Genomic DNA, 19707 nt, shown 5'->3' with positions numbered 1-19707 from the left:
TTCCTGTGTAATTTTCTTTTAACCCATAAGTTATTTAGAAGTATTATTCAGAAATACTTGGAACTTTTCTAGATATCTTACTGCTGTTGGCTTTCTGTAGTCATTGCACCAATTTACATTCCCACCAACAGTGTACAAGGGTTCACTTTTGTGTGTGTGTGTGTATGTTAGAGTAATCAGCAAACATACTCTTTCAGATTTTAATATTTCTAAATGTATTGAGACTCATTTTATGGCCTAGAGCTGTGGTTTGTCTTGGTGTTCCATGTGTACTTAAAAGGAAGAAATATTCTGCCATTGTTGGATATATTGTCCTTTAGATATCAATCAAGTCAAAGTGGTTAATAGTAGTTTAGGTCTTCTCTGTCCTTGCTGATTTTTATCTACTTGTTCTGTCAGTTATGGAGAGAAAAGTGTTGAAATTGCCATCTATGATTATAGACATTTATGTTCCTCCTTTCACTTCTGTCAAGTTTTGCTTCATGTATTTCGAAGCTCTGTTCTTATTTATGAATATGATTTCCCCATATATTGATTTTGTTGTCATTACAAAGTGTACCTTTTTATTTTTTGTAATACTCGTTTTCTTAAAATCTATTTTGTCTAAAATTAGTGTTGCCACTCCGACTTTCTTAAGCATACTGATGCATGATATGTATTTTCTTCCTACTTTTCACTTTCAGCTTATCCATGTCTTTATATTTAAAGTACATCTCTTATAAACAGCATTTTTGATAGGGTTGAATTCAAATATTTTAAACAAATGGGACTACATCAAACTAAAAGGCTTTTGCACAGCAAAGGAAACTGATGACTTAATGAAAATGCTGCCTACTGAATGGGAGAAGATATTTGCAAACGATATATCAGATAAGGGGTTAATATCCAAAATATACAAAGAACTCATACACCTTAACATTAAAAAAACAAACAACCCAATTAAAAAGTGGGCAGAGGACCTGAATAGACGTTTTGCCAAAGAAGACATACAGATGTCCAACAGGCACATGAAAAGATGCTCAATGTCACTATCACCAGAGAATTGAAAACAAAAACCACAATGAGATATCACCTCGCACCTGCTGGAATGGTTATTATCGAAAAGATAACAAATAACAAGAGCTAGTGAGTATGTGGAGAAAAGTGAACCCTTCTACACTGTTTGTGGGAATGTGAATTGGTGCAGCCACTATAGAAGACAGTGTGGAAGTTCCTCAAAAACTAAAACTAGAACTACCATATGATGCGGCATTTCCACTCCTGGGTATTTATCCAAAGAAAATGAAAACACTAATTTGAAATGATATATGCACACCAGTGTTCACTGCAGCATTTTACAATTGCCAAGACATGGAAGCAACCTAAGTGCCCATCAACAGATGAATAGATAAAGAAGATGTGGCATGCATGTGTATATATATGTATATATCACAACAGAATATTAGTCATAAAAAAGAATGAAATTTTTTCATTTGCAACAGCATGGATGTACCTAAAGGGTATTATGCTAAGTGACATAAGTCAGACAGAAAGACAAGTACTCTATGATTTCACTTTTATATGGAATCTAACAAACAAAACAAATGAACAAACATAACAAAATAGAAACAGAGTCATAGATACAGAGAACAAACAGGTGGTTGCTAGAGGGGATGAGTGCGGGGGCTGAGAGGAATAGGTTGAGGGAGATTTAAGAGGTACAGACTTCCCAGTTACAAAATAAATGAGTCACAGGTATTAAAAGTACAGTATGGGGAATGTAGTCAATAATATTGTAACATCTTTCTATGGTGGCAGATAGTAACTAGACTTATCGTGGTGATAATTTTGAAACATATAGAAATATCAAATTGCTATGTTGTGCATGAGGAACTAACATACAGTTGTAGGTCAGCTGTACTTCAAAAACAAACAAGCAAACAAATTCACAGAAAAAGAGATCAGATTTGTGGTTATCAGAGGCAGGAGGTGGAGGAAGGGCAAATTGGATGACGTTAGTCCAAAGGCACAAACTTCCAGTTATTTAGATAAATAAGTACTAGAGATATGATGTATAACCTGATAAATATAATTAACCCTGCTGTGTGTCAAATTTGAGTTAAGAGAGTAAACCCTAAGAGTTCTTGTCACAAGAGAAAATTATTTTTTTCTTTTTTAAAACATTTTGTGTATATTAAGGTGATGAATGTTCATTAAAGTTATTGTGGTAATCATTTCATAATGTATGTAAGTCAAATCATTATGCTGTACACCTTAAACTTATACAGGGCTGTATGTCAATTATATCGCAATAAAATTGGAAGAAAAAACAAAGTATGTCTCTTATAAACAGCATTTTTGATAGGGTTGAACTTAAATATTTTATTTTGCTATTGTTTTATATTTATCCAAAAAAATTTTGTTTGGTTCCTCTGTTCCTACTTTCATGTTCTTTTGGGTTAATCGAATTTTTTTTCAATTAATTACTTTATTTATTATTTTTGGCTGTGTTGGGTCTTCGTTTCTGTTCGAGGGCTTTCTCTAGTTGCGGCGAGCGGGGGCCACTCTTCATCGCAGTGCGCAGGCCTCTCACTATCGCGGCCTCTCTTGTTGCGGAGCACAGGCTCCAGACGCGCAGGCTCAGTAATTGTGGCTCACGGACCTAGCTGCTCCGCGGCATGTGGAATCTTCCCAGACCAGGGCTCGAACCCGTGTCCCCTGCATTGGCAGGCAGACTCCCAACCACTGCGCCACCAGGGAAGCCCATGGGTTAATCAAATTTTTAAAAATATTTCATTGAATTCTTCTGTTGGCTTTTTATCTGTGCCTTTTCTGTATTATTTTTAAATATATGAGTTGGGATTATAATATGAATCTTCAACCTAGTCCACTTAGAGTTTAGGTTATACCATTTCACATAAAATGTAGGAACCTTGTAGCAGTAGAATTCCATTTACCAAACACTTCCTGGTTTTTGTGCTATTGTTGTCATATATATCACACCTGCATGTTTGATTTATCTTTGATTTATCCTGCTTTGTATTTTCTTTGTATTTATCCTGCTTTGAGTTTGCTCTGCTTCTTAGATAAGTTATATTTTTCATCAAATTTTGGCTATTATTCAGATTCCCTTTTCTATTTTCTCCTTTCCTCTCCATGACACATTTAGACTTTTTAGACTTTTAGACTCCTATTACACATATGTTGGTCTGTTTGGTATTGTTCTACAGGTTACTAAGGCTTTATTTATCTTTTTCTTTCGATCTTTTTTCCTTCAGTTGCATAATTTCTGTCGCTCCGTCATTTGTGTTCACTGACTCTTACTTTTCCCATCCCTAATCTGCTGTAATGTCCACCCTGTGAATATTTTATTCCACATGTGTGCTTTTTGGCTCTAGAATGTTCATTTTTATAGTTTCCATTTTTGGTTTTTTCCTTTCTTTCCATTCATTATAACTATATTTTCCTTTAAATTCTTAAATCTATTTATAGTAGCTACTTTAAACTTCTTGCCTGCTAACTCCAGCATCTGGACCTGGATTGATTTCTGTTGACTTTCTTTTCTCTTGACTGTGGGTCACATTTTCCTATTTCCTCTCATGTTTATTATTTTTTAAGTTGTATGTTGGACATTGTGAGGGGCATGTTGCAAAGGCTCTGGATTCCATTATCTTCCTCTGGAGGTTATTGATTTTCTGCTTTACCAGACTGTTAAACTTGGTTAGACTTAGACTCCAGACTCTGCCACTCTTGCAGTGGATAATAATTGAAATCTTTGTTCGGGTCTTTTAAGTCTTTCATCTGTTGTTTTTTTTGCTGGGCTCCTTGGAGTCTCCTCCACGCATGTACAGATCAAGAGTTAGCCAAGGATTTGGGCAGATTTATACACAGATTTTTGCAGTTCCCTCTTTTCTAGCATTCTTTCTGTAACTTCCCAGCCTCTCTGGCAGCCTCAAAGTCTTCTGATTTCTCAAACCAGTCAGTCTGTGGCTTTCTGCTTGATTTCCAGCTGCCCCTGCCAACCATGCTGACTAGAGAGTGACCTCTGGCAAAAAGCCACATACAGGCAGATTTCTCCTGCTGCAGTTCACTTATTATCTGGTTATCCGTAAATAGATAACAAACCACCCCAAATGTAGTGGCATTAAACAGAAACAGTCACCTATTATTATTATTATGATTATATCATCTCATGGTTCTAGGGTTTGACTAAACTGAGTTGTGTGATTTTTGCTTGGTCCTTCTACTGTTGTAATCAAATGAAGGCTAAGTTCATCTTGAAATCTCCCTCACTCTCATAGATCTGATGGTTGACGTTGGCTTTTGGCTGGGACTCAGTTCGACTGTCAGGTAGAACACCTGTACATGACCCATGACCTCTGCCTGGGTTTTTAATGATGGTTGGGTTCAAAGAGCAGGCATCCTAAGAGGGAGAGCCAGATGGAAGCTGTATTGCCTTTTAATACCCAGTCTTGGAAGCCACATAGTGTCACTTCTGCCACACTCATTCATTGAGGCAGTCACAAAGAAAAGCCTCTATTCAAGTGAAGGGAGTTAGAATCTACCTTTTGAGGGGGGAGGAGTGTCAAAGAATTTTCAGACATGTTTTAAAACCATCAAACCTTCTTTCAAATGTTGTGTGCCCTCCAATTTCTGCTTTCTTTTGGTCATTCTCTAGTACCTTCAAATAGTTACTTTTTATATAGAAAATATTATATTATCTGGTAATCCATTACGGACTACTCCGTCATTACCAGGAGTGGAACTCCCTCTCCTCCTTTTCTTCCATCCATAGCACTCATCACATTTGACATTTAATATATTAACTTGTTTATTTTGTGTCTCCTCCCATTAAAATGCAAGCTCCATTAGTTGGGGTTTTGTCTCTTTGGTAACTGCTGGGCATACAGTAGGTGCTCAACAAATTTTTTTTTCCCAGAAGTTAAATATAGCAAGTGCATTGCTATTTATTCCTTCATCTTTTCTAATGTTGAAAAGCCTTGTTATATCCAATTTTTACTTATGAGCCTAGCAAAAAATATTACATGTTTCATTGTCACCACTGCAATAAAATTACAGTGATGGAAGCAAAACCTGTGTTCTCAATGTAGCCACATTAACAATTTATGGACACCATGAACAACAGTGCCCATTTTCAATAGAATGAGGCTTTCAACAAATGTTTGTTGAATGAATGAATGAATTTTCAACTCTTCAAAATAGCCATAAGTAACCAAATCCTCTTGATGACAAGAGAGGAGTACAAGTTATAGAGTCTTGTTTTTTCAACATGGCTGCACTGATAGACTGGCATATCAGAGATTCGCATCTCCTTGGCTTATAGAACAGGGCATAGAGATTTTGACATTTTATTCTCATCTGACTACCATGTGTGTCAGTGTAGCACACTAGATAACTGGTTACAGATCAAATGAAATACCACGTGAAGTACTTTGTGAAGTGTAAAGCGAGATTATAAGATGTTCCAGATAATTACATGCAGTTGCATCTATTAGGCTGGTCTTTTCAGATTTCATTTTGAAAGCATCTGTGTGTGTGTGTGTGTGTGTGTGTGTATGTGTGTGCGTGTGTGTGTGTGTGTATTTTTAAGGGATGAATATTTTGACTTACCAGAACAATAATGAAAGTCATAGCGGTGTGTTTATGATAAAGACCTTACTAGGTTCTTATTAATATTTTATCTGACTTTTCTTTTTTAGGAACTTAAGAGATTTCAGAACTTTGTAAAATACCATCCTCCTTTTGATATTGTCATTGATGGGCTCAATGTTGCCAAAATGTTTCCTAAAGCTCGTGAATCTCAAGTTGTAAGTACAAGTTTTATTTTGTTATTCCAAATCTCTAGAAATATTTATTGTACCCATTTTTGATCTTCCTTGGGTCTCTTAGTTTCCCATTTTACCTTCCTCTAAAAATAAGTTCCCAAAAGTGACCAACCAGTCATCTAAGATTCAGTGTTTTCATCTCTGGCAAGTAAGTGGCTCTTACAGGCAGGGCAAGAGTGAGAGATTAAAAAGTCTATGTAATAAAGGGCCAGTTCAGCCCTTTTTGTGTAACCTTTAGCTAACCTTCTCCTAGGTCTCTACTCTTTGGGGTTACTCTATCTTGTCCCTGTGGATCACATCCCTCCATTTGAAATTTATCAACATATACTATTAAGAGATATTAATCATAACTCACATTTGTGTTTTTCCAAACATACTATGTTCATAAATTAACCTAAGCAGTTCTTTTTTTTGTAAGGTAATTGTTTGTTCTGTCAATTTCTAAGTGTCCTAGTAGTTTCTAATAGGAATATCATGATTTTTTATAGCACTAGTGAGCAATTATTTTAATCCCCATTTTTACAGATTAGAAAATTAGAAAATTAAGGTCAATTTTGTACAGTAAATCCTTAGAAAGCAGTCATAACATCAAAAGTTGATTGTAGAGAGTTCCTGGGTTTCAGACTTGTGGCTCTTATTGCTGGCAATCTATGGCCGTTCATCTGTAGTTAAACTATTATTTCTTAAAAATTACTGCCAACTTAAAAGCTTTTTCTCAGAGATGCTACTAGTCCAATTTGACCATTTATACTCAAAAAAGTTTACAGGTACTAACAAAGGACAAGGTAGATTTATAGAAAATTTTTTGTATGCCTTTCCTTTACGTTTGTGCCTACATTTTTATGGTCAAGTATGTACTTTTTACTCCTTTATTTTTAAAAAACACAAAAGTAAGTTGAAAATATTTCTATCTCTTAGGTACCTGAAGGGCCCTTTGAAGCAGTAACATTGACAAAAGCAAAGCCAGAATAGGAAGCATGAAATTATTATCACTAATGCATGGTACAGCTCAGAATCAGAAGGGTTCATTCCCATCTAAACTGTGAGAATGAGAAGTTTCCTATTTGTTTACCTTCTATTTGACTTTCAGCTTCACACAAAGCACTAAAAATTGGCTTGCCAGAAATATATAGCCCAAATGGGAATAACGTATGCAGGTACCATGTTGAAGATGATGTAGTAAACACATCCCCCAGCATTGTGGGAGAAAAATGTGCACATTTTTAAAGATTTTAGCAGATTTTGGCAGAGAGGCAGAGAACAAATGATGGGCCAGGGAAATCATAGGCATCTGCCACTACTTTTAGCTTTTACTCTTAAAATAATTTAATGTAAGCCATAGTTTATGTGACAAGTAATTGTTATTACCCAGCTTTTCAGAGCACTGTTACGTGTGGTAGTGCACTGGCATTATATTTGGGAAATCTCAGCTTGGAGACTCAGAGACACCACCTGAATAGCATTTAATAGCATTTTAAATAGCTTTAAAGTAGCATTTTAGTTTAGAAATTAAGAACAGGCATTCTGGAACCAGACTTTTTATATTCAATCTGCCACTTTTAATTGCTTTCATAGTTTGAGCAAGTTATTTAACCTATCTGTGCCTTAGTTTCCCAATCTGTAAAATAGGCATAATAATAGTACCCATCTCTTAAAGATGTAGTGAAGAATACTTGGCACATACTAAGTACCTAATAGGTGTAACTATTATTGTGATTACTATTCAAAGTAACTTCCCAAATGGAACCGTAATCTTGCTTTCAGCTAACCCCTGTTTGGCAGTCTAAGATTTTCTCCTGTTGTGTCATCCATGTCAATGGAGCTAAAAGAAAATACAAATCTCTGCCTTAGTATTAGATTTAGTATTAGTGTTAGACTCTAGGTGAGGTACTCAAACAATACTTGATTGAGAATTGAAGCCAGTACCATCAAAAACTTAAGAAAAATTTAAAATTTGATTATAAGAAATGTTATTTTCTTACGATTATAAAAGTAAGGCCTGTTCGTTGTAGAAAATTTGGAAGTTACAGAAAAGAAAATCATACATAATCCTAACATTCAACAATAATCACTGTCAATGTTTTATTTCCTTGCCGTATTTTTCTGTTGTTTTTTTTTTTTTTACCTAATTGGACTCCAACTGTGTAAATAATTATATATCTATATTTTAATTTACAGTTGTTGAAAGCTCTCAGTAAAAATGAAATTGTAAAAAGAATAGGAGAAATCATGTACTTTTAAAAAATATTTGAGATGGAAGGACCTTTGAAGCATATATAAAATTCAGGAACCCTAATGGGAGGAATAGAGAAATTTGCTAGATAGTAAAAAATACTAGTAACATTGTTTAAAAATAAAAACAAACTGAAAAAAATTGTTTACAACACATGTGACAAAGGGCTAATTTTGTGACTGTACCAAGGTCGCTTATAAGTCTACAAGAAAAAGATGAACCATGCAGTAGAAAAATGGCTTAACCCTATTCATAATTCTAGTTATGCAAATTAAAATGTTTATCTTCCAGACTGGCAGAGATTTAAAAGTTGGTAGTATCCAGTATTTTGAATGGTTTGGAGAGGTAGAGAAGAGGGTATCAGTACAATGTTTTTTTGGTGGGTGATTTGACAATAACTTTGGATGCCTAAAATGTTGAAATTCTACTCTTAGAAACGAATATATTCACACCACTATATAAAGTTATGTGTCCAAATATCTCAGTTATAGCATTGTTTGTAAGCAGAAAAGTGTAATCAACCTAAATATCTGTCAACTTAGGACCTGATATATGTTGAAACATCTATTTTAAATTAATGAGGAAGATCTGTATGTACTGATGTGGAACGATACCCAAAGTAAGTGTAAGAAAAAAGTTGAAGAGCAACAAACTGAATATGGCCCCACTTGTGTTAAAAGCAAACCAAAGGATTACCCATATATAAATGTTTGTTAGGTAAGTTTGTATATGACTAGAAAATTTCTAGAAATTACACATAAAAACTTAACAATAGTTAACTTTAGGAGTTGGGGATAGAGTATAAGACAATAAGAGGATTTTAGTTTTTCATTTATGTTTTTAAAATTTTCTTTACAATGAGTATATATTACTTTAAAATTAAAAATAAAATCACCATCAGGAAAAGTAAAAAGGCATTCTTGGTAAATATTCTAAAATAACTGTATCTTATGGATTACCACAATTTTTTAATCATTTCCCTGTTGGTGGGCATATTAGATTGTTTCTCATTTTTCACCATGGTAAATAATGCTGGGAAGAAGATCTCTGTGCACGTTTCAGATGATTTCCCGTGAATGGATTCCCAGAAATAGAACTCTTGAGTCAAAGGGTAAGGATATTTTTAAAGGTCTCACTACATATTGCCAAATTGCTTTCCAAATGACTGTAGCAATTTATACTCCCACCAACAGTGTATAAAAGTACCCAAATAGAACACATTTCTTCAAAGTTGCTTATTACATGATTGCTTCAACTATTTAGTTGCATTTGTGCCATGAATCTGCTACGTGAAAAGCGCTTGACAGTTTTAACCCAGACTTCTTAGATCAAACATTTTTAAAATTTGTAAACAAAGTTTAATAAAATAACCCAGAAAGGAAATATTCTTGACCTTCTTATTTGTCCTCTTTCTCTCTCTCTCTCTCTCTTTTTTTTTTTAACATCTCTATTGAAGTATAATTGCTTTACAATGGTGTGTTAGTTTCTGCTGTATCACAAAGTGAATCAGCTATACGTATACATATATCCCCATATCCCCTCCCTCTCGCGTCTCCCTCCCACCCTCCCTATCCCACCCATCTAGGTGGTCACAAAGCACCGAGCTGATCTCCCTGTGCTATGTGACTGCTTCCCACTAGCTATCTGTTTTACATTTGGTAGTGTATATATGTCCATGCCACTCTCTCACGTTGTCCCAGCTAACCCTTCCCCCTCCCCATGTCCTCAAGTCCATTCTGTATGTCTGTGTCTTTATTCCTGTCCTGCCCCTAGGTTCTTCAGAACCATTTTTTTTTTCCTTTTTTAGATTCCATATATATGTGTTAGCATATGGTATTTGTTTTTCTCTTTCTTTCACTCTTTATGACAGACTCTAGGTCCATCCATCTCACTACAAATAACTCAGTTTCGTTTCTTTTTATGGCTGAGTAATATTCCATTATATATATGTGCCACATCTTCTTTATGCATTCATCTGTCGATGGACACTTTGGTTGCTTCCATGTCCTGGCTATTGTACATAGTGCTGCAGTGAACATTGTGGTACATGACTCTATGAATTATGGTTTTCTCAGTATATGCCCAGTAGTGGGATTGCTGGGTCGTATATGCCCAGTAGTGAGATTGCTGGGTCGTATGGTAGTTCTATTTGTAGTTTTTTAAGGAACCTCCATACTGTTCTCCATAGTGGCTGTATCAGTTTACATTCCCACCAACAGTGCAAGAAGGTTCCCTTTTCTCCACACCCTCTCCAGCATTTATTGTTGGCAGACTTTTTGATGATGGCCATTCTGACTGGTGTGAGGTGATACCTCATTGTAGTTTTGATTTGCATTTCTCTAATGATTAGTGATGTTGAGCATCCTTTCATATGTTTGTTGGCAATCTGTATATCTTCTTTGGAGAAATGTCTATTTAGATCTTCTGCCCATTTTTGGATTGGGTTGTTTGTTTTTTTAACATTGAGCTGCATGAGCTGCTTGTATATTTTGGAGATTAATCCTTTGTCAGTTGCTTCATTTGCAAATATTTTCTCCCATTCTGAGGGTTGTCTTTTTGTCTTGTTTATGGTTTCCTTTGCTGTGCAAAAGCTTTTAAGTTTCATTAGGTCCCATTTGTTTATTTTTGTTTTTATTTCCATTTCTCTAGGAGGTGGGTCAAAAAGGATCATGCTGTGATTTATGTCATAGAGTGTTCTGCCTATGTTTTCCTCTAAGTTTTATAGTGTCTGGCCTTACATTTAGGTCTTTAATCCATTTTGAGTTTATTTTTGTGTATGGTGTTAGGGAATGTTCTAATTTCATTCTTTTACATACAGCTGTCCAGTTTTCCCAGCACCACTTATTGAAGAGGCTGTCTTTTCTCCATTGTGCATTCTTGCCTCCTTTATCATAGATAAGGTGACCATATGTGCATGGGTTTATCTCTGGGCTTTCCATCCTGTTCCATTGATCTATATTTCTGTTTTTGTGTCAGTACCATACTGTCTTGTTTACTGTAGCTTTGCAGTATAGTCTGAAGTCAGGGAGCCTGATTCCTCCAGCTCCGTTTTTCTTTCTCAAGATTGCTTTGGCTATTTGGGGTCTTTGGTGTTTCCATACAAATTGTTAAATTCTTTGTTCTAGCTCTGTGAAAAATGCCATTGGTAGTTTGATAGGGATTGCACTGAATCTGTAGATTGCTTTGGGTAGTATAGTCATTTTCACAATGTTGATTCTTCCAATCCAAGAACATGGTATGTCTCTCCATCTGTTTGTATCGTCTTTAATTTCTTTCATTGGTGTCTTATAGTTTTCTGTATACAGGTCTTTTGTCTCCTTAGGTAGGTTTATTCCTAGGTATTTTATTCTTTTTGTTGCAGTGGTAAATGGGAGTGTTTCCTTAATTTCTGTTTCAGATTTTTCATCATTAGTGTATAGGAATGCAGGAGATTTCTGTGCATTAATTTTGTATCCTGCTACTTTACCAAATTCATTGATTAGCTCTAGTAGTTTTCTGGTAGTATCTAGGATTCTCTATGTATAGTATCATGTCATCTGCAAACAGTGACAGCTTTACTTCTTCTTTTCCAATTTGGATTCCTTTTATTTCTTTTTCTTCTCTGATTGCTGTGGCTAAAACTTCCAAAACTATGTTGAATAATAGTGGTGAGAGTGGGCAACCTTGTTTGTTTTTGATCTTAGTGGAAATGGTTTCAGATTTTCACCACTGAGAATGATGCTAGCTGTGGGTTTGTCATAGATGGCCTTTATTATGTTGAGGTAAGTTCCCTCTATGCCTACTTTCTGGAGGGTTTTTATCATAAATGGGTGTGAATTTTGTCATAAGGTTTTTCTGCATCTATTGAGATGATCATATGGTTTTTCTCCTTCAATTTGTTAATATGTTTTATCACAATGATTGATTTACGTATATACTGAAGAATCCTTGCATTCCTGGGATAAACCCCACTTGATCATGGTGTATGATCCTTTTAATGTGCTGTTGGATTCTGTTTGCTAGTATTTTCTCTCTCTTAATACAGTTGCCTTTAAGTATGCACAAAGGAAAGATTAGGAATCTTAGTTCTAGAATTTTTCATCTTTGTGTGAAGAAGTTTCCAGGGTTTTTTCTGTGGAATAATGTACAGGTCATTTATGTTTTTTCCATGAACCCTCTACATAATATGTGACAAATTCTTCTTGGTCCTTTTCTATTAATGGTCAATTACGTATCCAGCATTGTTCTCTGTAAGTTCATAAATTAGAAAAGACCATTTTTACATTCATTATTTAGGGAGTAACACCTTGACCACATATCTTGATCTCAGAGTCTACAGATTAGGGGTGATAGTGATTTAAGGAGCTAAAAATAAGTTCTGGTTGTGAATTTATTTTCTCAATTTTCATATGCACTTTTTTATATTTTAATTTTTTTGAAGTCAGATTATGTCTTATAATTGATGTCAGTAGAAACTTGCCAGTCACCATGTAGAGCTGAGACTTACTGGTGGTTGTCATTGCCTGGGAATGTGCAAATTTAGCTGTACACAGCTCTGTCTATTCATCCACTTGTGACCTCAGTTGAGTTAGTTGTATTGGCAGCTCCACACGCTGTTTAATTTTAACCTTAATCTTAACTTTAAATATTTGCTGAGGGTTTTCTTTTTTTTTTTTTTTTTAATGAAAGCTTATTTATTTATTTATTTTTGACTGTGTTGGGTCTTCGTTTCTGTGTGAGGGCTTTCTAGTTGCGGCGAGCAGGGGACACTCTTCATCGCGGTGCACGGGCCTCTCACTGTCGCGGCCTCTCTTGTTGCGGAGCACAGGCTCCAGACGCACAGGCTCAGTAGTTGTGGCTCACGGGCCCAGTTGCTCCGCGGCATGTGGGATCTTCCCAGACCAGGGCTCGAACCCATGTCCGCTGCATTGGCAGGCAGATTCTCAACCACTGCGCCACCAGGGAAGCCCTGCTGAGGGTTTTCTAACCATGCAGTAAAAGGTGGTGGTAATTAACACATTTCTCAGAGTAACGTACAGAATTTTAAAGCAAGGAGAGGTTGTTAGAACCGATTTTTGCAGAATGGCATAATTCATTGAAAGAAAAAGCAATAATCAGATATGAAATGCAGGTAAACCCCCAGTATTCTTCACTCTGTTTTTGCTGTTGGTCTTAAAAGTGATACAAAAGTAAAGGTGAAGAACACAGGTTCTCAGGAGAGTAGTATGTGTGTTACATGTCATAGAGCTGCTATGGCCAAAAGTAATTCAAAAGAGCCTTTAACTCAAATATGAAGATTCCTATTTAAATGTTACTTGTGATTCTGAAAAAAAAAATACGGCATGGAACTATATGATTAATATATAATTTTGTTTGTTACTGAAGAAGAAAACTTTTTTTGTTTGTTGCTTAAAAGTTATTACTAAATCCATGGTTCATCTTATAGTTTCTGGTGTCTTAATACCGTTATAGGATATACTGAATGGAACTGGAGATTGTAAAGTCCCCGAGTAGATTTCACTTTTGGCGCAGTTTAGGGTTTTGATCAAGTAATGTCTCATTTCTTTAGTACCTACATTGAGGTATAATTCATAAGCCATAATATTCATCCTTTTAAAGTGTACAGTTCAGTGAGTTTTAGTACAGTGAGCCCTCTGAATCTGCTGGTTCTGCATCTTCAGATATGGAGGACCAACTATGCCATTTTTATAGAAGGGACTTGAGCATCCATGGCTTTTGGTATCTACCAGGGGTTCTGGAACCAATCCCCACTGGATACTAAGGGACAACTCTATATTTACAGAGTTTTGCAATCATTATTGCTATCAAATTCCAGAATATTTTTCAGTCCCCTCAAAGTAACCCCATACCCTTTAGTGGTCACTCTCAATTCCTTTCTCCCCTTACCCTTGGTAACCACTAATCTATTTTCTGTCTTCATGGATTTGCCTATTCTAGACATTTCATATTTTTACTTAGCATGCTTCCAAATTTCATCCATATTGTAGCATTAATCAGTGCTTCATTACGTTTTTAAAAATATTTATTTATTTATTTGGCTGTGTTGGTCTTAGTTGCGACACACAGGATCTTCGTTGCGGCACACGGGCTTCTCTCTAGCTGTAGCATGCGGGCTCTAGAGCGCATGGGCTTAGTTGCCCCACAGCATGTGGGATCTTAGTTCCCCGACCAGGGATCGAACCCGCATCCCCTGCATTGGAAGGTGGATTCCTAACCCCTGGACCACCAGGGAAGTCCCAGTACTTCATTACTTTTTTTTTTTTTTGAACTTTTACATTTATTTATTTATTTATTTATTTATTTATTTATTTATTTATTTATGGCTGTGTTGGGTCTTCATTTCTGTGTGAGGGCTTTATCTAGTTGCGGCAAGTGGGGGCCACTCTTCATCGTGGTGCGCGGGCCTCTCATTATCGCAGCCTCTCTTGTTGCGGAGCACAGGCTCCAGACGCGCAGGCTCAGTAGTTGTGGCTCACAGGCCTAGTTGCTCCGCGGCATGTGGGATCTTCCCAGACCGGGACTCGAGCCCATGTCCCCTGCATTGGCAGGCAGATTCTCAACCACTGCGCCACCAGGGAAGCCCCTTAATTACTTTTTATTGCTGAATAGTGTTCCCTTGTATGGATATGGCACATTTTATTTATCTCTTCATTAGTTTGTGGAGATTTGGATTATTTCCACTTTTGGCTATTAAGAATAATGCTACTGTGAACACTTCATGTACATGTTTTGTGTGGGCATGTTTTCAGTTCTCTTAGGTATATACCTAAGCAGTGGAATTTCCAGGTCATATGGTAGCTCTCTGTTTAACCTTTTAAGGAACTGCCAAACTTCCAAAGCAGCTGCACCATTTTACATTTCCACCAGCAGTCTATAAGATTCTAATTTCTCCACGTCCTTACCAACACTTGTTATTACCAGTCTTTTTTATTATAGCTATCCTAATAGGTATGAAATGGTACCTCATTGTAGTTTTGATTTGCATTTCCTAATGGTGTATGATGTTGAGCATTTTTCATGTGCTTTTTGGCCATTTATATATCTTCTTTGGAGAAATGTCTATTAAAATCCTTTACTTAGTTTTTAATAGTGTTACTTGTCTTTTTATTGAGTTGTAATTTTTTCATGTATTCTGAATAATAGGGCTTTATCAGATATATGATTTGCAAATATTTTCTCCCATTTGGATTGTCTTTCCAGTCTCTTGATGGTATCCTTTGAAGCACAAAAGTTTTTAATTTTGATGAAGTCCAATTTGTCTTTTTTTTTTTTTTTTTTTTTTTTGCCTGTTGTTGGTGTCCTATCTAAAGAAATCATTGCCTGGGACTTCCCTGGTGGTCCAGTGGTTAAGACTCTGTGCTTCCATGCAGGGGGCTCGGGTTCAGTCCCTGGTTGGGAAACTAAAATCCCACATGCCACGCTGTGCAGCGTGCGTGCATGCATGCATCAATCAATCAATCAATCAATCAATCATTGCCTAATCCAGGATCATGAAGATTTATGCCTATCTTTTCTTCTAAAGTTCTATAGTTTTAGTTCTTGAATTTATAGTGTCTGCATTTTTTTTAAACATCTTTATTGGAGTATAATTGTTTTACAATGGTGTGTTAGTTTCTGCTTTATAACAAAGTGAATCAGCTATACATATACATATATCCCCATATCTCCTCCCTCTTGCGTCTCCCTCCCCACCCTCCCTATCCCACCCCTCTAGGTGGTCACAAAGCACCGAGCTGATCTCCCTGTGCTATGTGGTTGCTTCCCACTAGCTATCTATTTACATTTTAGTGTCTGCATTTTTAGAGAAACAATCTTTTTTTTTTAAAGTTGAAGTATAGTTGATTTACGATGTTGTATTAGTTTCCAGTATACAGCAAAGTGATTCAGTGATATATGTATATATTCTTTTTCAGATTCTTTTCCATTGTAAGTTATCACAAGATATTCAATATAGTTCCCTGTGCTGTACAGTAGGACCTTATTGTATATCTATTTTATATATAGTAGCTTGTATTTGCAAATCCCAGACTCCTAATTTATCCCCCATCCCCCTTTGGTAACATAAGTTTGTTTTCTATGGCTCTGAGTCTGTTTCTGCTTTGTACATAAGTTCATTTGTATCATTTTTTAGATTCCACATATAAGTGATATCATATGATATTTGTCTTTGTCTGACTTAGTATGATAATCTCTAGATTCATCCATGTTGCTGCAAATGGCATTATTTCATTCTTTTTTGTGGCTGAGTAATATTCCACTGTATATATATACCACATCTTCTTTATCCATTCATCTGTCGATGGACACCTAGGTTGCTTCCATGTCTTGGCTATTGTAAATAGTGCTTCTATGAACATTGGGGTGCATGTATCTTTTCAATTTAGAGTTTTCTCCAGATGTATGCCCAGGAATGGGATTGCTGGATCATATGGTAACTCTATTTTCAGTTTTTTAAGGAACCTCCATACTGTTTTCCATAGTGGCTGCACCAATTTATATTCCCACCAACAGTGTAGGAGGGTTCCCTTTTAAAGAAGCAATCTTCAATAGATGATAAACCAACATAATTTAGAGTATAGTGAGATTTAGACAGGACTAGCCTTGACCCTTTCTAATTCATCTGTTGAACCTTTAGTAAATCTGGGCAAAATAAGACTTGTTACTCACCTTGTAAATGTTTTTCAAGTGTTAAGTGTATTCTGCTTTTCAAAAATATTTATTTGGTTGCAGTGTTTCAGAAGAAGAAAGGTTTTGGTTTGTATTTTTATTTTTGAGAAGAGGGAAGGGTTCTGAGTGACTGGCAGGTTAATTATTGATGTATAGCTTCCATTTTGAGAAGAACAGTTAGAGCATCTTAGCAGGGAATTACAATGTAGAATCAGTTACTGTTTATCGAGCAACTGTTCCATGCCAGATACTGTTTTAAGATGTGAGGGTATGTCTAGGCTGATAAATGCTACGAATGCTGGAACATGATTAGGCTGATGGTTATGTTATCTAAACAAGAAATTCATAGTATATTTTGCATCTTGTTGTCTATTGAGAGTGATTCTTGTGTTTGTGTATGACTCTTTTCTTAAAAATTTACTTGGAATGTAAAAATGGAGAATAATGTTTACCCAAAATACATGGGATAAGAATTAAAAAAAAAAAATTATAAGTATTGCAAAATGGTTTTGTAACATTCAGTTCTCCAGAACATGTTGTAATTTGGGAGAAACAATGACTAGATTAGAAAGTGTTAGGTATGAACCCTTGTACGGCACTTGAGCCAGCCTTTATGTAGCACTTAGACTAACATTCCTTTTTCATTACCTGCAAGGTGTAGTGTTTTGGATTTTCTTGAATCTGATTTCTTTTCTTTTAATTTAATAAACTATGTTTTGGGAGCAGCATGGATTTTTTTATGAACAGCCATCTCCCAACAACATGTTATTTAGGCTCTTACAAATACTTCTGAGGAAAAGCACTGCATAATGAGAGGTAGAAATTAAATTGTATCCATATTTTTTTAAGCTCAAGTGAGTGAGTAATTGGCACCACCATCCTCCAAGGATTGTAACCTCAACTGCTCTTTTTCACTAGCCCCACATCCAGTTGACTGACAAGTTTTAATGGTCATGATTCCCAAATATATCCTGTAATCTAATCACTTCTTTCTATCTCTATTAACATCATCTCTCACCTAAACTCCTAAGTGGCCTCCTTGCTTTTTCATCCTTGCCTCATTGACTTTGCAGGAAACTTAGGGTAAAATCCAAGTTTCTTATCATGGATTATAGTACTTTTCATCATCTGATCTTTACCTGTTTTCAGCCTGATCTCTGGTTTTTTTCTCTTTGCCTTTCACTGAATTACAGACACACTAGGATTTTTCCTGTTCCTCAGACATTCCAAACTTGTTCCTTCCTCAAGACCTTTGTACTTGGTATTCCTTCAGCCTTTAATGTGTTTCCTTCTTCGAACAACTGGATCATTATCAGCATCTCAAAGATCTTCCCTGATTCTTCTAAAGTAACCCCACTCTGCTAACCCAACCTATGCCTGTATTTTCAGTTACAACAACCTTATTTGTTTCTATGGTGGATTAAAAATGGCCACAGCTGCTTTGCAGTTTCCCTCATCATGAGATGGAGTCTGGTTCCCCATCTCTTGAATCTGGGGTTGCCTTATGACTTGCCTTGCGAATGTAACAGAAGTGACATTGTGGGACTTGGGCTCAGAAGGCCATGCAGCTATGCTGTTACTCTCTAGGAACTACACCTTATGAATAAGCCGAGGTTAGTCTCATTGAGGAGGAGATGCCACATGGAGAGAGAGAGGGGAGTGGGGGGAGAGAGCGAGAACTCAGCCTTCCCAACTAAGGCTCCAGATGTGTGAGTAAAGTCATCTGGGACCGACAACCTCCAGGCAGCCTGCCAAATGATTGTGAGCACATGAATGAGCCTACCCTGTACCATGTGGAACAGAATAACGTCCAGCTGAGCCCAACCCAAACTGCCAATCCATAGTATTGTGAGAAAGTAAGAGATTATTTTAATCCAAGTTTTTGAGTGGTTTATCACACAGCAGTAGATAACTGATTTAATTCCTTCATAGCACTTAGTATCTATAATTACCTATACATTTCTCTGTTAACTTTGTTACTGTCCTTCATTACGATGCAAATGCCCTGAGATTGAAGATCTTGTGTACCTTGCTTGCTGTTTTATCCTCAGCACTGAGAAAAGGGCCTTGAACATCATAAGTGCTCAGGAGATGCTTAGTGAATGATTGAAAGAATGAACAAATGGATATACAGTAATTCAGATAACCTGTTAGAAATAACTTACCTGCTTTTCAGGATTAACTGAAAACTTCTTGAGTTTTAGTCTTGGCAGCTTACTTCACACAGTAGCTGTGTGACCTAGGCTAAGTTACTTAACCTCCTGGTTCCTATGTGATGATTAAATGAGCTAATCCTTGAAAAGCACTATTGCAGTGCCTGGTACATAGTCCAATAAATGCAAAAGAAAAAAGACACAACAACCCTGTGAGTTCATTTAGTTGTCTATGGTCTTAACTCTGTAGTAATAAAAGCATAGTAGTTTTTTATGATGTGTTTAGTCTCCTAATTTAAATAACTGACTACTCTTGTAGTTTTTTCAGTTTGGGGTCTTCATGCTTTTTTTTTTTTTTAACATCTTTATTGGAGTATAATTGCTTTACAATGGTGTGTTAGTTTCTGCTGTATAACAAAGTGAATCAGCTATACGTATACATATATCCCCATATCTCCTCCCTCTTGCGTCTCTCTCCCACCCTCCCTATCCCACCCCTCTAGGTGGTCACAAAGCACCGAGCTGATCTCCCTGTGCTATGTGGCTGCTTCCCATTAGCTATCTGTTTTACATTTGGTAGTGTATATATGTCCATGCCACTCTCTCACTTTGTCTCAGCTTACCCTTCCCCCTCCCCGTGTCCTCATTCATTCTTTTTGAACTGATGCTTAGAACCTAAACTTGAGTCTCTAAATAAATAGCTAACTTCTCCGTAGAGTAAGTAAATGAGAAATATATTAACAATATAGAGAAAACAAAAGACAGACTATATTAGCCAGGATAGGCTAGGTAATGCTGCAGTAATAAACTGAAAATTTCATTGGCTTAA

General features: G+C 36.3%; 1 protein-coding gene across 3 annotated transcripts in view; it reads left to right on the top strand.

Moving 5' to 3' along the window:
• Window positions 1-19707, top strand: part of PRORP (protein only RNase P catalytic subunit) — a 120570-nt gene that overhangs the window by 43833 nt on the left and 57030 nt on the right. For all 3 annotated transcript variants that reach the window (XM_082452131.1, XM_082452132.1, XM_082452133.1), the window contains one exon: window positions 5700-5807. In XM_082452131.1, coding sequence (XP_082308257.1) covers window positions 5700-5807 — 108 coding nt within the window. The remainder of the gene's footprint in view (window positions 1-5699; window positions 5808-19707) is intronic.

The sequence above is a fragment of the Balaenoptera physalus genome (assembly GCF_965194825.1).
Source record: "Balaenoptera physalus genome assembly, chromosome: 2".
NCBI classification, from domain to species: domain Eukaryota; kingdom Metazoa; phylum Chordata; class Mammalia; order Artiodactyla; family Balaenopteridae; genus Balaenoptera; species Balaenoptera physalus.
Note: the sequence above shows the minus strand (reverse complement) of the source record. Positions and strands in the feature narration are given on the sequence as shown.